This window comes from Typopeltis vanoorti, chromosome 11 (genome assembly GCF_054136105.1).
Source record: "Typopeltis vanoorti isolate ZY-2024b chromosome 11, IOZ_Tvanoo_1.0, whole genome shotgun sequence".
Taxonomy (NCBI): domain Eukaryota; kingdom Metazoa; phylum Arthropoda; class Arachnida; order Uropygi; family Thelyphonidae; genus Typopeltis; species Typopeltis vanoorti.
In genome coordinates this window covers 134,508,402-134,528,099 of record NC_143559.1, presented here as the reverse complement: position 1 = coordinate 134,528,099, position 19,698 = coordinate 134,508,402, and the positions used below count along the sequence as shown (strand labels likewise).

General features: G+C 35.7%; 1 protein-coding gene across 1 annotated transcript in view; it reads right to left on the bottom strand.

Annotated features, from left to right (window-relative positions):
* The window catches only part of Sbds (SBDS ribosome maturation factor), a 78,659-nt gene that overhangs the window by 35,683 nt on the left and 23,278 nt on the right, over positions 1-19,698 (bottom strand). The window contains exons 2-3 of the mRNA XM_090400382.1: positions 13,872-14,001; positions 2,930-3,130 (exon numbers count right to left, since the gene is read on the bottom strand). Coding sequence (XP_090256508.1) covers positions 2,930-3,130; positions 13,872-14,001 — 331 coding nt within the window. The remainder of the gene's footprint in view (positions 1-2,929; positions 3,131-13,871; positions 14,002-19,698) is intronic.

The window sequence follows — 19,698 nt, the reverse complement described above, 5'->3', positions numbered from 1 at the left end:
ATGGTGTTAGTAATAACCAGTCCATGTCCTGAGCAGAAATCCAACAGGTATTTGCCATTATTATTAGCTTTGCTCTTTTCTCCAAATTTTCTCAAAATATTTTTCTATGTCTGACAATCATTTCCTACTCTGCTATTTAGATCCCCAACAAGGACCAACTTTTCCTTTTTCATTGTGTCAGTTGCTTTTCCTAAAGCCTGAAAAAATTCCTCCACTTCTACCTTAGTAGAACCTTCTGTAGGACCATAGGCACAAATAAGTCTCATTGTCCAGTTCCCCATTCTCATATTTGCCCACATTACTCTACTTGAGACTGACTGCCATTCAAGAAGATTAGCCTCGTATTTTGTGTTGAATACTATAGCTACTCCTTCTTTTCCTTGATTGTCATTGCCTGAATATAACATTTTGTATTTATTGCTCAGAAAGATCTCGCCAGTTTTGGTCTTTTTTGTTTCAGTCACCCCTATTATGTCGATCTGGTACTTATCTAATTCCTCAGCTAGCTCCATTTCTTTGCCATTCAGGCTTCTTACGTTGATAGTACTGATCTTTACCTCTGGTGATGTTGAGTTGGGGTTTGTTTTTAGATTTGTTCCAGTATCTGACTTTTCGCTGTTCGCCCTGGTTCCCTGGCGAAAACAACGGGGGTCTTGTTTAACCGGGCGATGCCCCAGCCGGTATGAAATTTTGTCATGTTGTACCATCATTTTTTATTTTGGTTTAACCAATAAGAATACAATTTGGTCGGCTAAATCTCAAATTGCCAGCCCATCCTCGTTCATTCAGTATCCAAGTAGATACCCAATAGGGTGCACCACGAGAAGGTGAGGATTGGACATTAGGTCAAAGTCCTGGTCAGTTCTCCGCATTCCTTTAAAGGCTATGTGGAGGTCTCCTCTCGGTTATACAGCTTTGACCCTTAAGCACCCCAGACTGATTTGCAGGAGAATTGTAGATAGGAAGTTAGTAATGATGTAATTTTTTCATGTAGTACTATCATATCCTGTACACCCCTTGAGGGTACATGGCAGGAATTTGATGATGATGATGATAAAAAAAATTTTAATGAGTATTTTGTTCAAAGCATTTGGTTATAAAATTTAATTCAGTATGCTTTAGCCAAATATTTGGTGCTTTGCTCAAATTGCAGAATATGTAATCATATGAAAATGTAAAAATAAAAATAATCATCCTTATTTCATTACGAAATATATACATACATACATATAGAGAGAGAAGGGAGAGAGAGAAAAAAAAAAAACTTGGAAGGTTATTTTAAAAAGGACCAGAGAGTTTATGAGAATACAACCTATGTAATTGGTGTTGCATATCTTACACTACTTAAAAGATATGAATGCTGCTCATGTCTTTGGATGGAGATTGATATTTTTGTTTTTTTTTTTGTGCGCGTCAAGTAGGAGGAAGATTGACTATGGAAGGATAACATTAATGAGTGCAGATGGTAGAGAGAGACAGACAGCCGAAATTGTTAAGCTACTGAGTGATCATTTTGCAAGGATATATGATCCAAGTGAAGATATTGTTATGGCATAGGTGACAGGGTCTGATATGTCAAATATGAGAACAGAGGTTGATGAAATGGAGGTTCTTAGATATTACGGAATCTGAATGCAATGCAGCTATGGGATATCAGTTCACAGTTTAAGAGAATATGCAAGGGACAATATTCAAAAGCCAATTACATTCTGCCTAAAAGAAGTTTTTAACCAATTTATTCTTCCTATTGTCGAAACTTTTCCCACTTGGTTATGCTATAAATTAAAGATGCCAAGAAATTATATTCTTGGTGTTTAATCCTTTAAAAACAAGTGTAGCAAACAAAGTTTGCGTGTGGAGTAACTTCACGACTGGGCATCTTGTATATAGAGGCTAATGACTTCGCATCACTTGCCTTAGTATCCCATAAGATGTCCCATATCTTAAACTGGTCTGGGTAGTGACCCTTCCCATAATGCATAGTATTATACATGTCTGTAAGGGTATTATTATTATTTCAAACTTAGACCTTTTCCAATTGAAGGGTACAACATAACCATCGTTCTTCCAATTGTGCTATGGAGGCACTGCTTTTATATATATATATATATATGTGTGTGTGTGTGTGTGTGTGTGTGTGTGCGCGTGTGTGTGCTTTACATCATGGGATACTAAAGCGAGTGATGTGAGATCATTAGCCTCTATATGTTGCCCAGTCATGAAGTTACTTCATGTGCAAACTTTGTGTGATTACACTTGGATAAAGGATTAAACCAAGAATACAATTTCTTGGCATCTTTAATTTATAGTATTCTTTCTATATTGACACATGGCTATGAAACATGGACACTAAATGAAAAGGAAATTCAAAAATTAAGAACAACACAACTTAATATGGAAAAAAGTATGTTTGGTATCACAAGACTGGATCAAAAGGAATACGTGGAAAAGAAATCAAACCAAAGTCTCTGACATCAGAGGAAGAGTGAAACATCTGAAATGCAATGGGTTTGGCATATTGCTCGAGGACAAGATCAACAATGGAAGTACTGGATCGGACAAGATCAACAAAAGAAGTACTGGATTGGATTCCATACGAAGAAACACAACCATAACGTCAACCCAAATCACGGTAGATTGATAATATTATCAAATTTGCAGGAATGACATGGGGAAGGAGAGCCACTGACAGCTTTGGAGTAATATTGGAAAAGCTTTCATCTAGCAGTGGATTGACATGGCTGATGATGATATACATATATATTTTTTGCCAACAGCATAATCAACTGTTTAAGTTTACATGAAAATGTTGTAGTATGAGAAAAGCTTTGCAATGATCTGAAGTATTCCACAATGAACTGAAAATTCCTAGTTAGAGCATACATCTATATAAATAAGTTTTAAAAGAATATAAATTAATGTTATTTACCTGCTGTTTGGTGTTTCGATTTGGTTTGATAGAGAAATGGATGTCTCTCATTGATTTTTCAATTATGCTTACAGGATAAGGCCTCTTTGTTTCTGGATTGACACACTTATCTGCCACAACTGTGGCAATATCACGGAAAGTTGATTCTAATTGAGCTTGCCGTTCTCTCTCAGATACCTGCAATTCTCCTTTGGCTAGAATCTGTAAAAAATGGAACTATGGTGAGCAATACTGGATTATTCAGTGGAAACTGCAAATATTTTGTTAAATCTGTAAGGGAGTAATGTGAGAATAGAGGTGTTAAGATATTATGAAATCATTATGTGAGTATGACATTGGGATTAGATGGGAATATCAGCTTGTGCATGATGAAAATGTGTACTAGTATTAGCAGCACCTTCACAAGAAGGTCTCATTTGTCACACCACTGGCAATGTCCAAGAAGATAAGACAGGTTTGTATAAAGGAAGCTCTGTGACAGAGGGTGCAAATTATAGATTAATCAGTATGCCAAGCATAGTGGTTGAGGTCAGAATTCAGAAATAGGAAGGATGTAAATGTTATAGTCTTTGGAGGTTAGAATGGTTTGAAAGGTAGGCTATGCCTTAGTAATCTACTCACTTTCTGCAATAAAATAAAGTGATATTTAGTTAGGAAAAGGGAATGGCTATACCACAATATTTGTTGGTATTTTGTTAGGGCATTTGATAAGATACTTCATAGAAAATTATTATCTAAATGTGGATGGATAGATAGACAGCTGGTGACATGTATAAGAAGGTGGCTGTCAGATTCATTGAAGATTAGTATATAGTGTCGTAGAATCAAAGAGAAGGTAGATGATCACAGGTATGTCACAAGGCTCTCAGAGTGCATCACTGCTGTTTAATTTTATATTCAATAATTCTGGGGAGATTTGAAGGGAGAGGATGTTGTTTGGTCGGTTGCTGTGGTGCTAAACTAGCAAGAATAATAGGATGATATAGAAAGCATGCATATCAAGGATTTAGGCCAAGCGTGGCCTGTTCCGTTGTTGAATCTTTTAAGAGGACATCCTGGTTTTCTTTTTCCTAATGGCTTGTACTTTAAGGCTTGTTTTGGTAATCTTTCTATTTTCATTCTTTGAACGTGTTCCATCCATTTATGTTTATATTTTTTAATTTTTTTCTATTACTGATTCTTGGTTTAATTCTTTCATAATTTCTTTGTTTCTTTTGTGATCAAATAGAGTGTGCTTTGCAGTTTTTCTCATAAACTTCATTTCTCCTGTTATTAATCTTTGTTTGTCTTTTTGTTTTATTGTCCAGATTTCACTTCCATACAATAAGACCAGTAGGGCTAATGCATTGTATACTTTTAGTCTGGTTTGTTTTTGAATTAGTCCTTTTCTAAATCCATTCTGTACTTCTAAAATAAAGTTTTTGGAATATTTCATTAGTTTGCTATTTAAAATTCTGCTATATATTTTGTAACAAGAATTTAGTATACTTATACCTCTATAGTTTTCAGGGTCATCTCTACTACCTTTTTTTTTAAAGATAGGAATCACAATTACTTTTTTCCATTCTATCGCGGGGGGGGGTTACCAGTTGAATAGATTTTATTTAAAATAATAGGAGTCTTTCTTTGAATCTTGTTCCTGCATATTTATACAGTTCTGAACCTAGCTTATCTTCTCCAGGTGATTTTCCGTTTCTTGTTTCTTTCAGGCTGATTTCTAATTCTTCTTTAGTTACTTCCTTTTCATTAAATGTTTGCCAGTTGTCTTTTTTTTAAATATTTCTGTATACAATTCTATGTAGAAATTTAGAAATTCTTCTAATTTCAATTTGGTGTTTAATTTATGTTTTCTTTAGTATCTGCATTTAAGTGTTTCAAAATCTTATATACATTGGGTCTTATTTTATATAAATCATGTTCTAAATTAGAAACAAATTTGTTCCATGACTCTCTATTTCTTTTTCTAACTTCTCTTTTAGCTATGGCTCTTATTCTTTTATATTCTATTTCATCTTCTAATCTTTTACTGCTTAACCATTTATGATAGGCTTCTTTCTTCATTTTGATTATTTCTTTGATTGTATCATCCCATATCTTCAGTTTTTTTCTTTTATTGAATTTTTTGGCCTTTCCTAAGCTTTCATTTTGCTGCTGCATTTAGTACTGTTTTTATATTAAGCCATTCTATTTCTACATTTTGTTTTATTTTATCTAGATACTGGTTAATTCTTTGTTGATATAGCCATTGTATATTTGTGTCATTTAATAGTCTAGTTTTATAAACAAATGTTTTAAATTTTCTTTCTGTTCTTGTTACTTGTAGCCATTTAGGTAGTAATCTTAATTTTATTTTAACAAGGTCACTACTTATTTCATATCCTCTGTGAACTCTAACATTTAACAAAAACTTTGATGTGTTTTCATTTAAGATAAAATAACCTAATATTGATTTCCATCCTCTTGCTGCACAAGTATATTTATGTATGTCTTTATGTTTATAGAAAGAATTCATTATTTTTAGATCATTATAAACTGCAAAGTCAATCAATTTTTTACCATTCCTGTTTAGAGTATGTTCTCCATATATTCCTATATTAGTATTAATTTTCATGTTTCCAATTCTTGCATTTAAGTCTCCTGCTAAAATTACATAATCATTTTTGTTTATTTTATTGTTTTCCTGGAGGTAAAATGAATAGTGATTGGGGCTTTGGATATAAGGACTAAGTGAGCAAAGGAGTTGGTAGTGGTAGAAGGGACAAATGCTTTGACTAGGAACAGAGAGAATGTAAGATGTGATATCAGGAGGTTGTTAATATAATAAATTTAGTTTAATCCTTTATCCAAGTGTTAGCAAACAAAGTTTGCATCTGAAGATACTTCAAGACTGAGAACTTGTAGCAAAGGTTGACCAAGCTCTCAATCACTCCTGTCTCAGTATCTCCCATAATGCAAAGTACATCTCCTTGTGGATATGTATAATGCTATGCATTAAGGGAAGGACCACTACCCAGACCGGTTTCAACCTTTATCGAGGTCTCGTCAGTGGGAGCCAGGCCCAGAAGTGGAGAAACCAAGGCAGAAGCAATGGAGAGGTCATCTTTACTTATATGAGTTGCCAAAAGGTGTACCACCTTATTATTAAATTACTCTGGATTCAGAGAAAGATGTTGAAAGTTTATTTTCCATTTGGTTAGACTATATTAAAGCAACTACCCAGTCTGGGTAGTGGCCCTTCCCTTAATGCATAGCATTATACATATCTGCAAGGAGATGTGCTTTGCATTATGGGAGATACTGAGCCAGGAGTGATGAGCGCTTGGTCCACCTTTGCTACAAGTTGCCTCAGTCTTGAAGTATCTTCAGGCGCAAACTTTGTTTGCTAACACTTGGATAAAGGATTAAACTAAATTTATTATAGTCTAACCAAGAGGAAAATAAACTTTCAACAGGAGGTTGTTTAGAAGGATAAAAAATAGAAAAGGTAGTCAGTGTGTTGCCCCAGTATGACAATGATGAGATGAGGTGGAGAGCAAGAATTATGAATGATATGTTAGCAGAAATGTGTGAAGAGAAAGGAGTACAGTTTGTTAATGTGTGGAATGAGTTTAAAGGAAGAATTGAACTGTGAGAGTGATGGACTGCATTTGAATGGTTTTAGTGAGAGTCATTTGGAGAGTGTTACGAAGGGGAAAGCAATGGATGCAGAGAATGAATCTGAGCAAGAAAGAAGCAATGTGAAAGAGCAAGAGAGTAAAATAAAGAGATTGAAGTGGCGCTTATGAATGAAGTGGGGTAGCATGAGTGTAGAGAATGAGAGAACAGTCTCCCTGTTTGTTTTGCACACCTAAGGATGGAGTGGATGGGGGGGGGGGGGGATTAATGCTCCAAGAGGATGTGAATGTGTATACAAAAAGGGAAGGGGGATGAGCTGGGATGCAGGAAAAATAGCTGGATTTGAAGAGGATCAAGGAAAAAAATGGATCAAGTATGGAGAAGTCTCGTCTAATAAGTGGTATCATTGAAACGTGTTATAAATCCAGGAATAAGCTGTTATGTTTGTATACAAATGCTAGAAGTATCAGAAAAAGGGAAATGAAATGGTTGCATGATTGAGTTTGTTAACCCAGAAACTGCTGGAATAAATGAGATATGGTTGGATGAGGATGACATCCTGACATGAATAGTGATGGAAGGGTATGATGTATCTTGTGAAGATAGAAAGGGTAAAAAAAGGAGATGCTATTGATGTCAGAAAAGAGTTATGTCCATACAAGGTGGAAATGCAAGGGGAGAAATAGTGGTAATGGTTTTGAGACAGTATGGTGCGAGATTTACACTTAATTACAGATAACTATTAACGAGATTTCAGATAACTACAGCAATATAGATTGGGATGATGAGATAGCAACTGAAGTAAAGAAAATGAGTTTTTGAGGGACAACTACCTCAGGCAGTATACAACAGAGAGCACACAAGAACTTAGACTTGGATATGATCATCTCATCAGAGGATGTTATTAAAAATAAAGTGTCAAATCTTTCTCCAGTTAGTGAGAGCGACCATGAAGTGATTACCTAGGTGTTTGCCAGCCATGTAAGGATTTCTGTGAGGAAAAAGGTATATGTGAAACTATAAAGCTGGTGATTATGAGAAAATCAAAAGACAGCTTGAAGCTGTAGCATGGAATGAGGTGGAAAGGAGATTAATCCTGCTTGGGTGACATTCAAGAACTATCCAGTAGAAGCAATGTTTTAATGTATTCCAAAGATCAGAAGATTAAATAAGGTAGGTGTGAAATGGATGAATGAAGAGACATGAAATACAGAGAAAAAAGGCATTATGGAGGCAACCTAAGAAAAGTGGTAATAATAATCAATTCCACAAGAAAAGATGTGACTCAGTTGATAAGGGTATCAAAAATTCAGTATGAGCAACAGTTAGCTAATGAAGCCAAAAAAAAAAAAAAATCCCAAGGGAGTTCTTTCGATATGTAGCCAGCAAAAATAAAATGATTATGGCACTGATTGAAGAAAATGACATAAGGACAACTGCTGCAGATGATATAGTTGAGATATTTAATGAGAAGTTCATAAAGGTCTTTTCATCCTTGTAAATGTGGAGAGTTTGAAAGCAATGGATGAGGAGGAGCAGAGACTGACTGTGAGTGAGGAAGAAGTACAGGCAATCCTTGTATAACGCAGATGTTAGGTTCCACAGAAATGCCACGTTATATAAATCACATTATGCAATATTCAGATCACATAGAAAAAGTAGGGTTATGTTCCAAAATATTTTTTTTTTTTTTATCCAACAAAAATATATTTTTATTTAATTCAGGAAATTCATATAAGTTAAAAAAACAAACTATGAAACAAATACATAGTATAAATTATAAAAATTACAAATTGTATGTAAACTTCATTGCACATAATGCATAAATGCTTTAGGCAAAATAAAATGATGTGCATATTTTAATCATCATCATCATCGTCTTCAAAACTAACATTTCGTAGATGTTCTTTATTTATGAGTGGCCGGACTTCGTCATCACTTGAAATCTCTTGGACATCATTTGTATAATTGTTATTGCATACTTCAGCTGGTTTAATTATCAAGAAGTTAGTAATAAGACATTGCAACATACCGGTAAGCAATTATGGAGTAAACAAATGGATATTTGTTTAGCTCCATGTTATGGAGTTAAACAAATATCCAATTGTCTCGTGAATTTTCCAGAGCGATCCATTGAGGGATCATTATCGTAAATAACTTCCCAACTTTTTTTGCTAAGTCTAATCCTTCTGCTAATTTCTTTAACGGATTCATCACAATCAGAATCTGTGGCAGGACTCTCCCAACCATTTAGTTCAACATCATCTATTAACTGTACCAGTTTCTCCTCATTTAAATCTACTTCCCCATCAATTAATTCACTAATTTCATTTTCAACCATATCGCAAAAGTCCTCTAAGTGGACATTACTATAAAAATTAATTTTTTTACATAAAAAACATTACATATTAATTATGTATATAACTCAAACAGAAAATAAAGTGCCTAGCTTGAGATAAAGATAAAGTGCCTAGCAAAAGTGACTAAAACAGCTCACCAAATCACTTGGCTTCTGAAAAATACTTTAACATGCAGAGACAAACAAGTTGTTGTTCCTCTGTATCGAGCCTTGATAAGACCCCATCTGGACTACTGTGCCCAGTTATGGGCACCAAGGTTTCTTCGTGATGGGGAGGAAGTGGAGAGGATCCAGAGACGAGTGACCAAGATGATAGCAGGTCTGTGGAATGAACCTTATGAGATAGGTTGAAGATTTGTGGGTTGCAGAAATTGGTCGATAGGCGAAGGAGGGGTGATATGATTGAGACATTCAAATTACTGAAGGGTTTCTATAAGATTGATCCAGAAGATATTTTTGAAAATATGACTGGTGGTGGGAGGACTAGGGGCCATGAATGGAAGCTGGGCAAGAGCGTGGTTGACAAGGGTGTTAGAGCTAGATTTTTTACTTGGAGAGTAGTGAATGAGTGGAATAAGCTTCCAGAGTCTGTTGTGGGTGCTACGACCTTGAATGAGTTCAAGGCAAGGTATGATAGATACTGTGTGAATGTTGAATAGTTGTTCTTGACATGATGTTAGGGCCTCCCTTGATGAGTCTGTCGACTCCTTGGAGTTGCCCGGAACAATAATAATAATAATAATAATAAACCAGAGGTCGGCAATGCAGTGCCTGCAGGCGGCATGGCACCCGCAGTGAATTTTTAGTGCCCTGAGAGAAATTATTGTAAACTGCTTTGGAGCTCGCAGATTACAATAATTGTCTACGCTGATAATTTTTCAGCGTAGATCGCAGTATATCTGAGAGATACATTCATTACTAGTATGTGCTAAAATGCAAGAAAACAAAGAAAAAAACACTGCAAATATAATACATGATGGTACAAATTAAGTGAATATTGAATCCAACTTTATTTCATAGCCAAATATAGAAACTACAAGAGTTTCGTGCTGAATATATAGAAACTAAACGTTTTGGCGAATGCAAGCATAAGTAGTGCTTTATGGGCAACTCGTAGTAAAGGTGGAGCAAGCTCCAGACCTCTTTCCTTAGTATTTTCCATAAATGTAAAACATCTTGCAGAGATGAGCAACCTTTTTAATATGAAGAGCGCAATATAAAATTTGAAAATTACGGAGGGCTCATGACACAGACAGTGAGCAAGTGAAACTACAATTGCAATGGACAAAAGATCTAAAGTCCTATTTTTGGCACCCTCTAACGAACAAAAAGCTAGCAGGAGTTTCTCTTAGGATAACAGTCTCCCAAATTTTTAGCAAATTAATGCAACCATATTTGTTAAGGCTGGGAGAATTCTTCAAAGCCATTGCTGACTGAAAAAATAATCTTTCAGATCTATAACAACTCCTGAAAAGCACATTCGTTTTTCTCCATCTAATCCTGTGTGAAGGAGTGTCCAAAGCATGGTCTGCCAGTGCCGACTTGCCATAGTAATAGTAGCGAATGTATTTTTCATGTTCTTCCAGGCAGATGTTAATTGATCTTCCTTTTTGCCCATAAAAGGCCAAGTGATAGTCACAAGGAACTTCATACACTCCTGGGTGTGCTACAGGGTGAAGTTTAACCTTAGGCGAGCAGATCAGGGTTGCCAGCTTGACATGAGGTTTGAAAGTGGTGTGAAGGCCATGTTTCATCAATACTTTGGCTATCTTTTCGATGTACCTCTGATATATATAGGGAATAGAAATGGTCATGTTGTATTATTGTATTAGGAGAAGGCAGAGTAATGGGCCTAGGTAGTATTTTATCTGTTTTGTAGGGATTATAGCTGTTGGCTAAAAAATAGTCCATAGCATAGATAGTCCCACATATAAACTGACCTGGCATTTAGCCAAGTCGCTTGCGCCCCCTTACTGGCAACTCCTCTACTTTTGTAAAAAAATTCAGTCCATTTCAAAACACTGGTTAAAAATCTTATCCTAAAAAATTACGACATAATGGTTAGTTCTGATGTCACCTCTTTATTTACTAATGTACCACTTATAGACACTCTTGATTTAATCAAGTCTAAATTTCCCCCTGATATTTTTGAATTATTTCAATTTACCATGAATGCTGCAGGTTACTTTACATGGGGAGGAAAATTCTACAAACAGATTAATGGTACTGCTGTGGGTATGATTTATTATCAATCATAACATTTCCACTCAGAATATGCCACCAACAACATCCATCCTCACTCTCATTGCTATATATTACACATCCCTCCCACTCTCTCTCTCTCTACTCCTGTTTCCCTATTCCTTGATATCTGTCTCATCATTAATCTTTGCATTCATGACTATTACTTGCATTAATCATTTTCTCATCCTTACATCCATCCTCCACCTTCCCTTCCATCTCTTTGATCATCCTCAAACACTTTAACTGTGTACTCTCAGCGAACAACAGTTGCTTCAAATGCACAGCACCAAAATGAATTCCTTTTGTCTTAAAGCACTCCAACTTCCCTAAAAATTCACTCCATGCATTCAAATTGCAAACCCTTTACCAATATTTGCCATTCGTTATCTCTGCTTTCTTTCTCACAATGCACTATTATCAAATCTGGGTAACACTAACCATAAAGTTAATCATTTTTCCAACAACACTATTATTCGCCACCAATCACAACTTCCTCAAATCCCTTTCAGCATTTTTTTTTTTTTTTTTTAACACCTTCCAAGTCATTTGAGCCCATAACTCTGATGCCCATTCATTTCTTCCATATAAAGCCTCAGCAATTAGTCTTACCATATTACCCAGAAAACACATCAGCAACATCCTGTTATTTACCATACCTCTAACAACTAGATCTCCATATGATACCACATGATCATCCTTTGGCACTTTTTCATAAACTTCCCCTCTCTCATTCACAACAGTCAATTACTTCATATATACAGTTTCATCCTTCACACCTATTCAAAATTCACCTTAGGTGGCAGATGAATTTCATCGCTTGATGTGAGACCACTGCCCTGCTTATTGGGAGCCTGAAGTAGCATGAAAAAGTTCCATGTGTGATCTCTAGAGCAGGGATCTTTAAATATAAAAAAATATATATACAATTGATAAAAAAAAATCCTGAGCATATTCCCAGTACAAAATGTACTATAGGTTTGCAAATAACCTATCGTGCTAGAAGCAACATAACACACACACACTTCATTTTTCATCAACTCTCATGTAAGTTTTTCACTCCATTTTCATCCCTTTTTGGTTACTTCTGGTGCTACTATTCTCAATTTTTGAATGATAAAGTCTATCATCACACTTTTATTGTGTGAAAAGTTCATCCTCACAGTCTACAAACTTTTTTCATTTTTTACACATACTAAAACAGTTTTTGCAGTGTATCTATTGGAAAAAATTCAGTACAATTCTTGATCTAGGAATTGAAACTTTACATAATGCTGACTTATAGAAACCATTTTTGATAGATAAACATAGGCTCAATATGTAAAGTTTTACATATCAACACAATTTCCAAAGTTAAATATTAATTTATTCAAATAATTTAATTGTTAAAATGAATGAAACAATTACCCAAATATTTATTAATATCCAAGAATGTGTAAGCAAGGCTATTATGTGTTAAAAAAGATCTTGTGTGACACAATCATTTAAACAGAATGGGAAATAAAATTATCACAAAAACAAACACCTATTTGAAACACAAATTCAGAGCTAGATCTAGATAAATGAAATGTTGAACTAATTTAGGAAATGAGGAAGAGGAGCTGATCAAATTACAGACCTAATATACAATAAAAGCTGCTGACAGAAAATTAGTATTGGAACGTTAATTGTAATGGATTATTATAATATCCAACAAGAATAGTATATGATGGGGAGGGAGAGCAATATCAAGGGCAGGTTACAAGTGGGGTCTCACAGGGCTCAGTACTGGGACCTGTATTGTTAAACATTTATATCAATGACACTGTTCAGTAGATTGTAGGATAAGGGGATATTCAATTGCTTGCAGATGGATGTGAAGCTGGGAATAGTTATCAGTAATAGTGCAGATGTGGTAGCCCTGCAGGAGGATTTGAATAAACTGGACAGATGGGCAAATGAATGGGGTATCGGTCTTGAAGTCTGGGATATATTGATGGGAGGCTGCATACTCTGCTGGAGGAACTATACTGGAGAAAGTAGGAGAGGCAAGGGATCTGGGGACGATGATTGATAGAAACCTGAAATTCAGGGAACATATTGCAAAGGTAGTTTGCAATATGTTATGCAGTAAAAGTTTTCATTCCATTGTATAAAGCCCTGATCAAACCACACTTGGACTATTATTCTCAAATTCGGTCCCCAGGATTTGAAAGAGATAAATTAACTATGGACTATACAATGTTAGTTATAAAGATAGACTGAGGGAATGTGGACTGCAGAGTTTGGTAGATAGAAGGAGAGGTGATATGATTGAGACTTACACTGCTGAGAGGTGGTTACAGAGCTGACACTGGGGAGGTCTTTCGCTTGGTGGAAGAGAGGGAAGGAGAGAAAGAGAGAGGAGAATGGGCCATCCCTCCTCTCTCTTTCCTTGAAAAGAAGCTGTGAGCAAGAAGGTGAGAAAGCTGCATCTTGCTCGCAGCTTTCTCACCACTCTATTCTTGCCTAATAGAGTGGAGAGCATGAACAGTAAAGGAGTGGTATGATAGACTGTTTTCAAGGATGGGCCTCCCATGATGAGTCTGTTTTTTTGACTCCATAGGGGTCTGAATCATAATAATCTTTAGGACAATACGCAAGTGATGAATAAATAATGTGGCAAATGTTACCTCATTGTGAAGTTTTATTATGACAAAATTATGTTCATAACCAAAAAAAAATTTCAATTTTTTTTTCTATACATACCTCTAAACAAACATCTGTCTGATTTTCAGTTTTGAAGCATTTAATCAGATCTTCCTTCTTTGCTACCTGACCTTTAGAAACATTGGTGAAAACTGCATGCGTTTGTAATACTTCATCTATATCTTTCTCTCTAAATTGAAAATAAAAATCAAAAACATTCAGTATTACGCCTATACAGAGATTCTACATAATTATGGACTAATAATTCATGATATTAGTCACACCATACAGATGCAAAAAGGTAAGAAGAAAGGGCTAACTGTCTTGGTTGGCACAAGAGGCAAGAAGTATTCTATGAGAAAGGATGATAAAGGAGCTGTTAGACGAAGCAAACTGAAAAGTGAGAAAGTGAGGATTGCAAGTTTCCTCCCATGCATGATAGAGGCAAACTGAGGAGGACAGCATTAGTAGCAAATGAATCAATACACAGGTTGTACAGAAGGGATGATGCAGGATTTGTGGATCTGTGTTTGACAGAAAGAAGGATTTGTATAATACATAATACTCATGGAATGCATCTAGAAGTATTTAGATACATTCCATAAGTAGATGCATTCCAAGCTCTCTCTCTCTACATGTCTAGAGAGAGAGAGCTTTGTTCACTGAGCATGCTGAAGTGCAAATTCAGGAAAATTTAAGCAATTAGAGTGGAAACAAGTGACTTTGTGTGAAGGCACCCATGAAGTGAGTAAGTGTGAGAATGACCAAGTGCAGAATCTAGTTGCTCAAGAAAAAATATTGAATACGGTAGTCAATTCAGGAAGTAAGGATGAGTGGGGGGGGGGGGGCACTAAAGGGATGTTTCAGTTTCTATATACTAATGCCAGAAGTGCAACCTTGCAAAAATTTATAGACATTAGTGAGACTTGGCTAACAGCAGATGATGTAGCTAGATCTCACAATAGAATGTGAAGGGTTTAGTATTTTCAGGGAAGATAGGGATACTGCTGATGATGGCAGATGAATTGCAAAAAGAACAGGATACAGGTAGGACGGTGGCTGTTCATTTGAAGAGGTCTGGTGTAAGAACAAGGCCAATAAAACAAAATATGCAGTTGATAGTTGCTATAGACTGGGAGGGAGGGAGGTCCACTGATGATATCAAAGACATGCATCAGAAAATTAGTACAATACATGCAGGTCAAGTGATTATTATGGTAACTTCAACTATGGAGATATGCTAGAAGGAAAAAAGATCATATGGCAAGAAGGAAATGGAATTTATACACCTACTGACAGATAATTACTTGAGGTAGCATGTGATGTAGGGGACTAGGCATGTGAGAGTATTGGATCTGGACACAGGATCAGAAGAACTGTCCATAACCAAGGTGGCCATATTGCCTCTGACTGGCATAAGTGACCATGCAGTCTAGACTTGGGAGATTGTAAAACATGAAGAATATTCTGTCAAGAAGGGGTATACGTGGAACTATAAGGCTGGTGATTATGACAAGCTTAGAAAGAAGCTTGAATCTGTGTCATGTCATAAAACACTGCAAGGGAAAGATGTTAGTAGTGCATGAGAGATAGTTAAGGGGGCATCTAGAAGAAGCAATATTAAATTGTGTACATAAGATAAGGAGGGTTAATCAGGTAGGATTTAGATGGATTTACAATATTGTTAAGCATGAGCTGCAGATGAAGAAAATGCTGCAGAGGGTATATAAGGAGAAAGGTGACCAGCAAACTCAAGTATAGTACAGTACAATATAAGGCTCAGGCAAGGAAGGTGACTAGCTCGGTAAGGAAGAAAAAAATCAAGACAAGAAGGCCAGAAGAATTCCCAAAGAGTTCTTTTGTTATGTGGCAAGTAAGAGAAAGAATGACCATGAAAGATTAACCTTAATGAGTGTTGATAGTGACAAGGTGACAGAAGCAGAGAAAATAGTTGAGTTACTGAGTGACCATTTTTGCAAAGGTATATCATCCATGTCACAATATTATTATTAAGAGAGACCTCCAGGGAGTCAGGGACTCATTGAGAGAGGCCACATACTACACACACCAGCTATCATACTTATTCTTAAATTCATTCACAATGATTGCACTCACAATATCCAATGGCAATCCATTCCAATTACGCACCACCCTCTGAGAGAAAAATCTAATGTAGGGTGGCAGAACCATGGAATGCAAGAATTGTGAGAGCAAGAACGGTCAAGGAGTGGTATGATAGACTTTGTGTTTCCTAGGAAGGACCTCCCACGATGAGTCTCTTGACTCCATGGAATCTGAATAATAATAATAATAAAATACTTATACAGTCTAAAAAAATTATAAAGTCTCATTAATAATTCTATTTTTTCCCGACACTTGACATTTATTGTTAACCAGCTTGCCAAAATTTGGAACTCAAAAATTGAGAGCATATGACCTTCATTATGGCAGGAAGATTGATGTCAGTCTTGATCAGTGGGCTGTTTTTTTTTTTTTTTTACCTTTCATACATGAGAATAATTGTTTGCATAAATAGGCACTTCCAAAATAATGGAATATTTGCTGCAAATTTTTATTTCCAAATATTTTTGACCTAAATAAGTGTATATTTTTAGAACATGAACTTCTTGTTATTTCTCTTTTAGAATGGAATCAATTTGAAAATCAATAAGTTACTTTTGTATTCCATTTGAATACAAATAGGAGTTCTTTTGAAATTAAAGAAAAAAAGGACCTGCAAAAAAATCTTTAAATTGTCTATCAAATTCTTCTTTTATCTTTTCTGGTTCGGGACAATATTCAAAAAAAAGGTAAAACTTTAATTCTTATTGTTCAAATGTTCACACATAGAAAAGTAATTTAGAATATTCTCTTTTAAATGCTTTTGAAACAAAACTAATTTACATCTAAAACTTGCACAGTGCATTGTACATGTGTTATTAACTGATCTTTCCCCTGAAGTTTAATATTTAAATCATTCAAATGTCCTGTAATATCAACTAAGAATGCTAGATTTTGTACCCATGTCTGATCATTAAGAAATGCAACATCATGATTTTTCATTTCTAGGAACAATTTTATCTCCTCTAAAAGTAAGAAAGAAAAAAAAAAAAGCCTTTTAAAACCTTATGACAAGATAACCAATGAATCTCTGTGTAATAAGGTAGTCCTTCACATTCACTCTCCAAGTCTTTAAGAAATTGTGCAAACTGTTGGTGATTCAAGCCTATGGATAGGATGAAGTTCACAGTATTTGTCACAGTCTTGAGTATACTGCTCATTTCCAATACTTTGGAGCACAGGACCTACTGATGAATAATACAGTGGAAAGATTGCAGTTTTGGAATGTCTGGATACATTTCCTTCAACTTTGCTGCAAGTCTTGGTACAAAACCTGTATTTTTGCCTGTCACTGCTGGAGCACCATCGGCTGTCACAGCTACAAGCCCTTTCAGAGAAAGTTAGTATTTTTCCAAAATGCTCTACACGGTGTCAAAAATGTCTTACCCTGTAGTGGTTACATGGATGGGAATCATTTTCAATAACTCTTCAGTAATATTCATATTCTCATCACAAGCCCAAAGAAACAGAGCAACTTGAGCCACATCGTGAATATTGAAACTTTTGTCAAGTGCAATTGAAAGGCACTGTACGTTTGTGGATATTTCTTGCAAATGGTCACACAAATTATCTGCCATTTCAGTTATTCTTTTGATCACAGTATTTCTGGACAAAGAAATATTGAGAAATACTTGCACATTTTTGGGACAGACGTTCGGCTGCTTTTATCACACGCTCCTTAACCGAGATTCATTGTCTTTCATAATATTTGAAATTATGAAATACAATAACGAAATTATTAAGTTGTTGACTTTGAAGTGAATTCTTCATACTTTTTAATTTTTCTTCTCTCAGTTTACCCTCAAAACATGAATACTGTTCTTTGTGAACGTTTATCCCACAATCATTTCTCCTCCTACTGGCCACATAACTGGTGTGGACTGATCAGTACTGGGACCTATATTGTTTAACCTTTATATCAATGACATTGTCAGTGGGTTGCAGGGGGGAGGATGTTCAGTTGTTTGCGGATGATGTGAAGCTGGGAATAGTTATTAGTAATAGTGTAGATGTGGTAGCCCTGCAAGAGGATTTGAATAAGCTAGACAGATGGGCAAATGAATGGGGTATCGGTTAAATGCAGCAAAATAAGTTTAGGACACATCGATAGGAGGACGCTGCATACTTGGAGGAGCTATACTGGAGGAAGTAGGGAAGACGAGATCTGGGGTTGATGATTGATAGAAACCTGAAATTCAGGGGACATATTGCAAAGGATTGCTGCAATAATAAGAAGGATGCTGACCTGCAGAGATAAAAGAGTTATCATTCCATTGTACAAGACCCTGATCAGACCACACTTTGACTATTGTTCTCAGATTTGGTCCCCAGGATTTGAAGGGGATAAATTAATTGCGGAAAGGGTACAAAGATGGTTTCAGGACTATACAATGTTAGTTATGAGGATCAGCGGAGGGAATGTGGACTGCAGAGTTTGGTGGATAGAAGAAGGAGGGGTGATATGATTGAGACTTTAAACTGTTGAGAGGTGGTTACGGGGTTGACACTGGGGAGTTCTTTCACTTGGTTGAACAGTCGGAAGGAGTGATGACAAGGGGCCATCCCTGGAAGCTATGAAAGGAAGCTGTGAGCAGTGGTTTCTTTGCATAGAGGGTGGTTGAACCAGGGAATGCGTTGCCTAATAGTGTGGTGAGAGAGAGAACAGTCAATGAGTTAAACAGTGGTATGATAGAGTTTGTGTTTCCTAGGAAGGACCTCCCATGACGAGTCTTTTGACTCCATGGAGGCCTGAATAATAATTATAATTATCATAGCACATTTTAATATATTCTTTGATGACACTAATTGTTTCATTACAAATAATGAACACAATTTTGGGTGCATTATTTGAAATGTCCTTTGTTTCAGTGCAGAAGTAATTCAAATCCCATTTTTCTTGGAATTTTCTCTCTATATCAGCAATTTTTCTTTTTCTTGTTGTCTTAAAAAGCGACATTATCTGGGTAAATAAATATATTATTAATAACAATTTTTATAAAAAAGTATTTATATAATTACTTACATTATTAAAATTAAATTTATTGAATAAAAATGCATAAAACTGTAGACCAGTGCACAACAGTATTGCAAATAAAAAATAAAGGGTTTTTACTAAAATAAAGAGCCAAAAGGCTTCATTTTGACAATGAAATTACATAAATCAAGTGGATATTAAATCCAGGAATATTTCAAAGCTGAATGTAGAAACTATGAAAGTTTTGTAAAGAAGTTGACCAGAGAGTTCACAGGAATACACTCGCTGGCATGAAGAACCAATCAGTTCGAAACAGCTGTCAGGCCAGTGAAACCTTATCAAAATGGACCAATAAAAGGTGAATATATAGATGCTTGGGCACTTATGTCTTCTACATGGTCTGCACTAGGGCAACTCATAAATGCCGGCGAGTGTATTCCTGTAAGCTCTCTGGTCAACTTCTTTACAAAACTTTCAGAGTTTCTGCATTCAGCTTTCATATAATGCTCGATTTAATATCCACTTGATTTATATAATAAAAAACAGATTTCCTCTCAACTACATTATGTTGCTCGTGTTGTTGGATCATGTTCAGCACACTGACATGCTTCAGAGATCGATGATTGACTGAAGAAAAAAATTATAAACTCGCACAGCTTGGATTCACATAGGCATGTATGCTGCATGTCGCTTTGGTCATGTGAACAGCTAGCCAACAGAATTCAATTTTTTCAGCATACTATAAATTAACAATGAAAGCATAAATATAGTTCATGTTTATTAGGTTCGGAT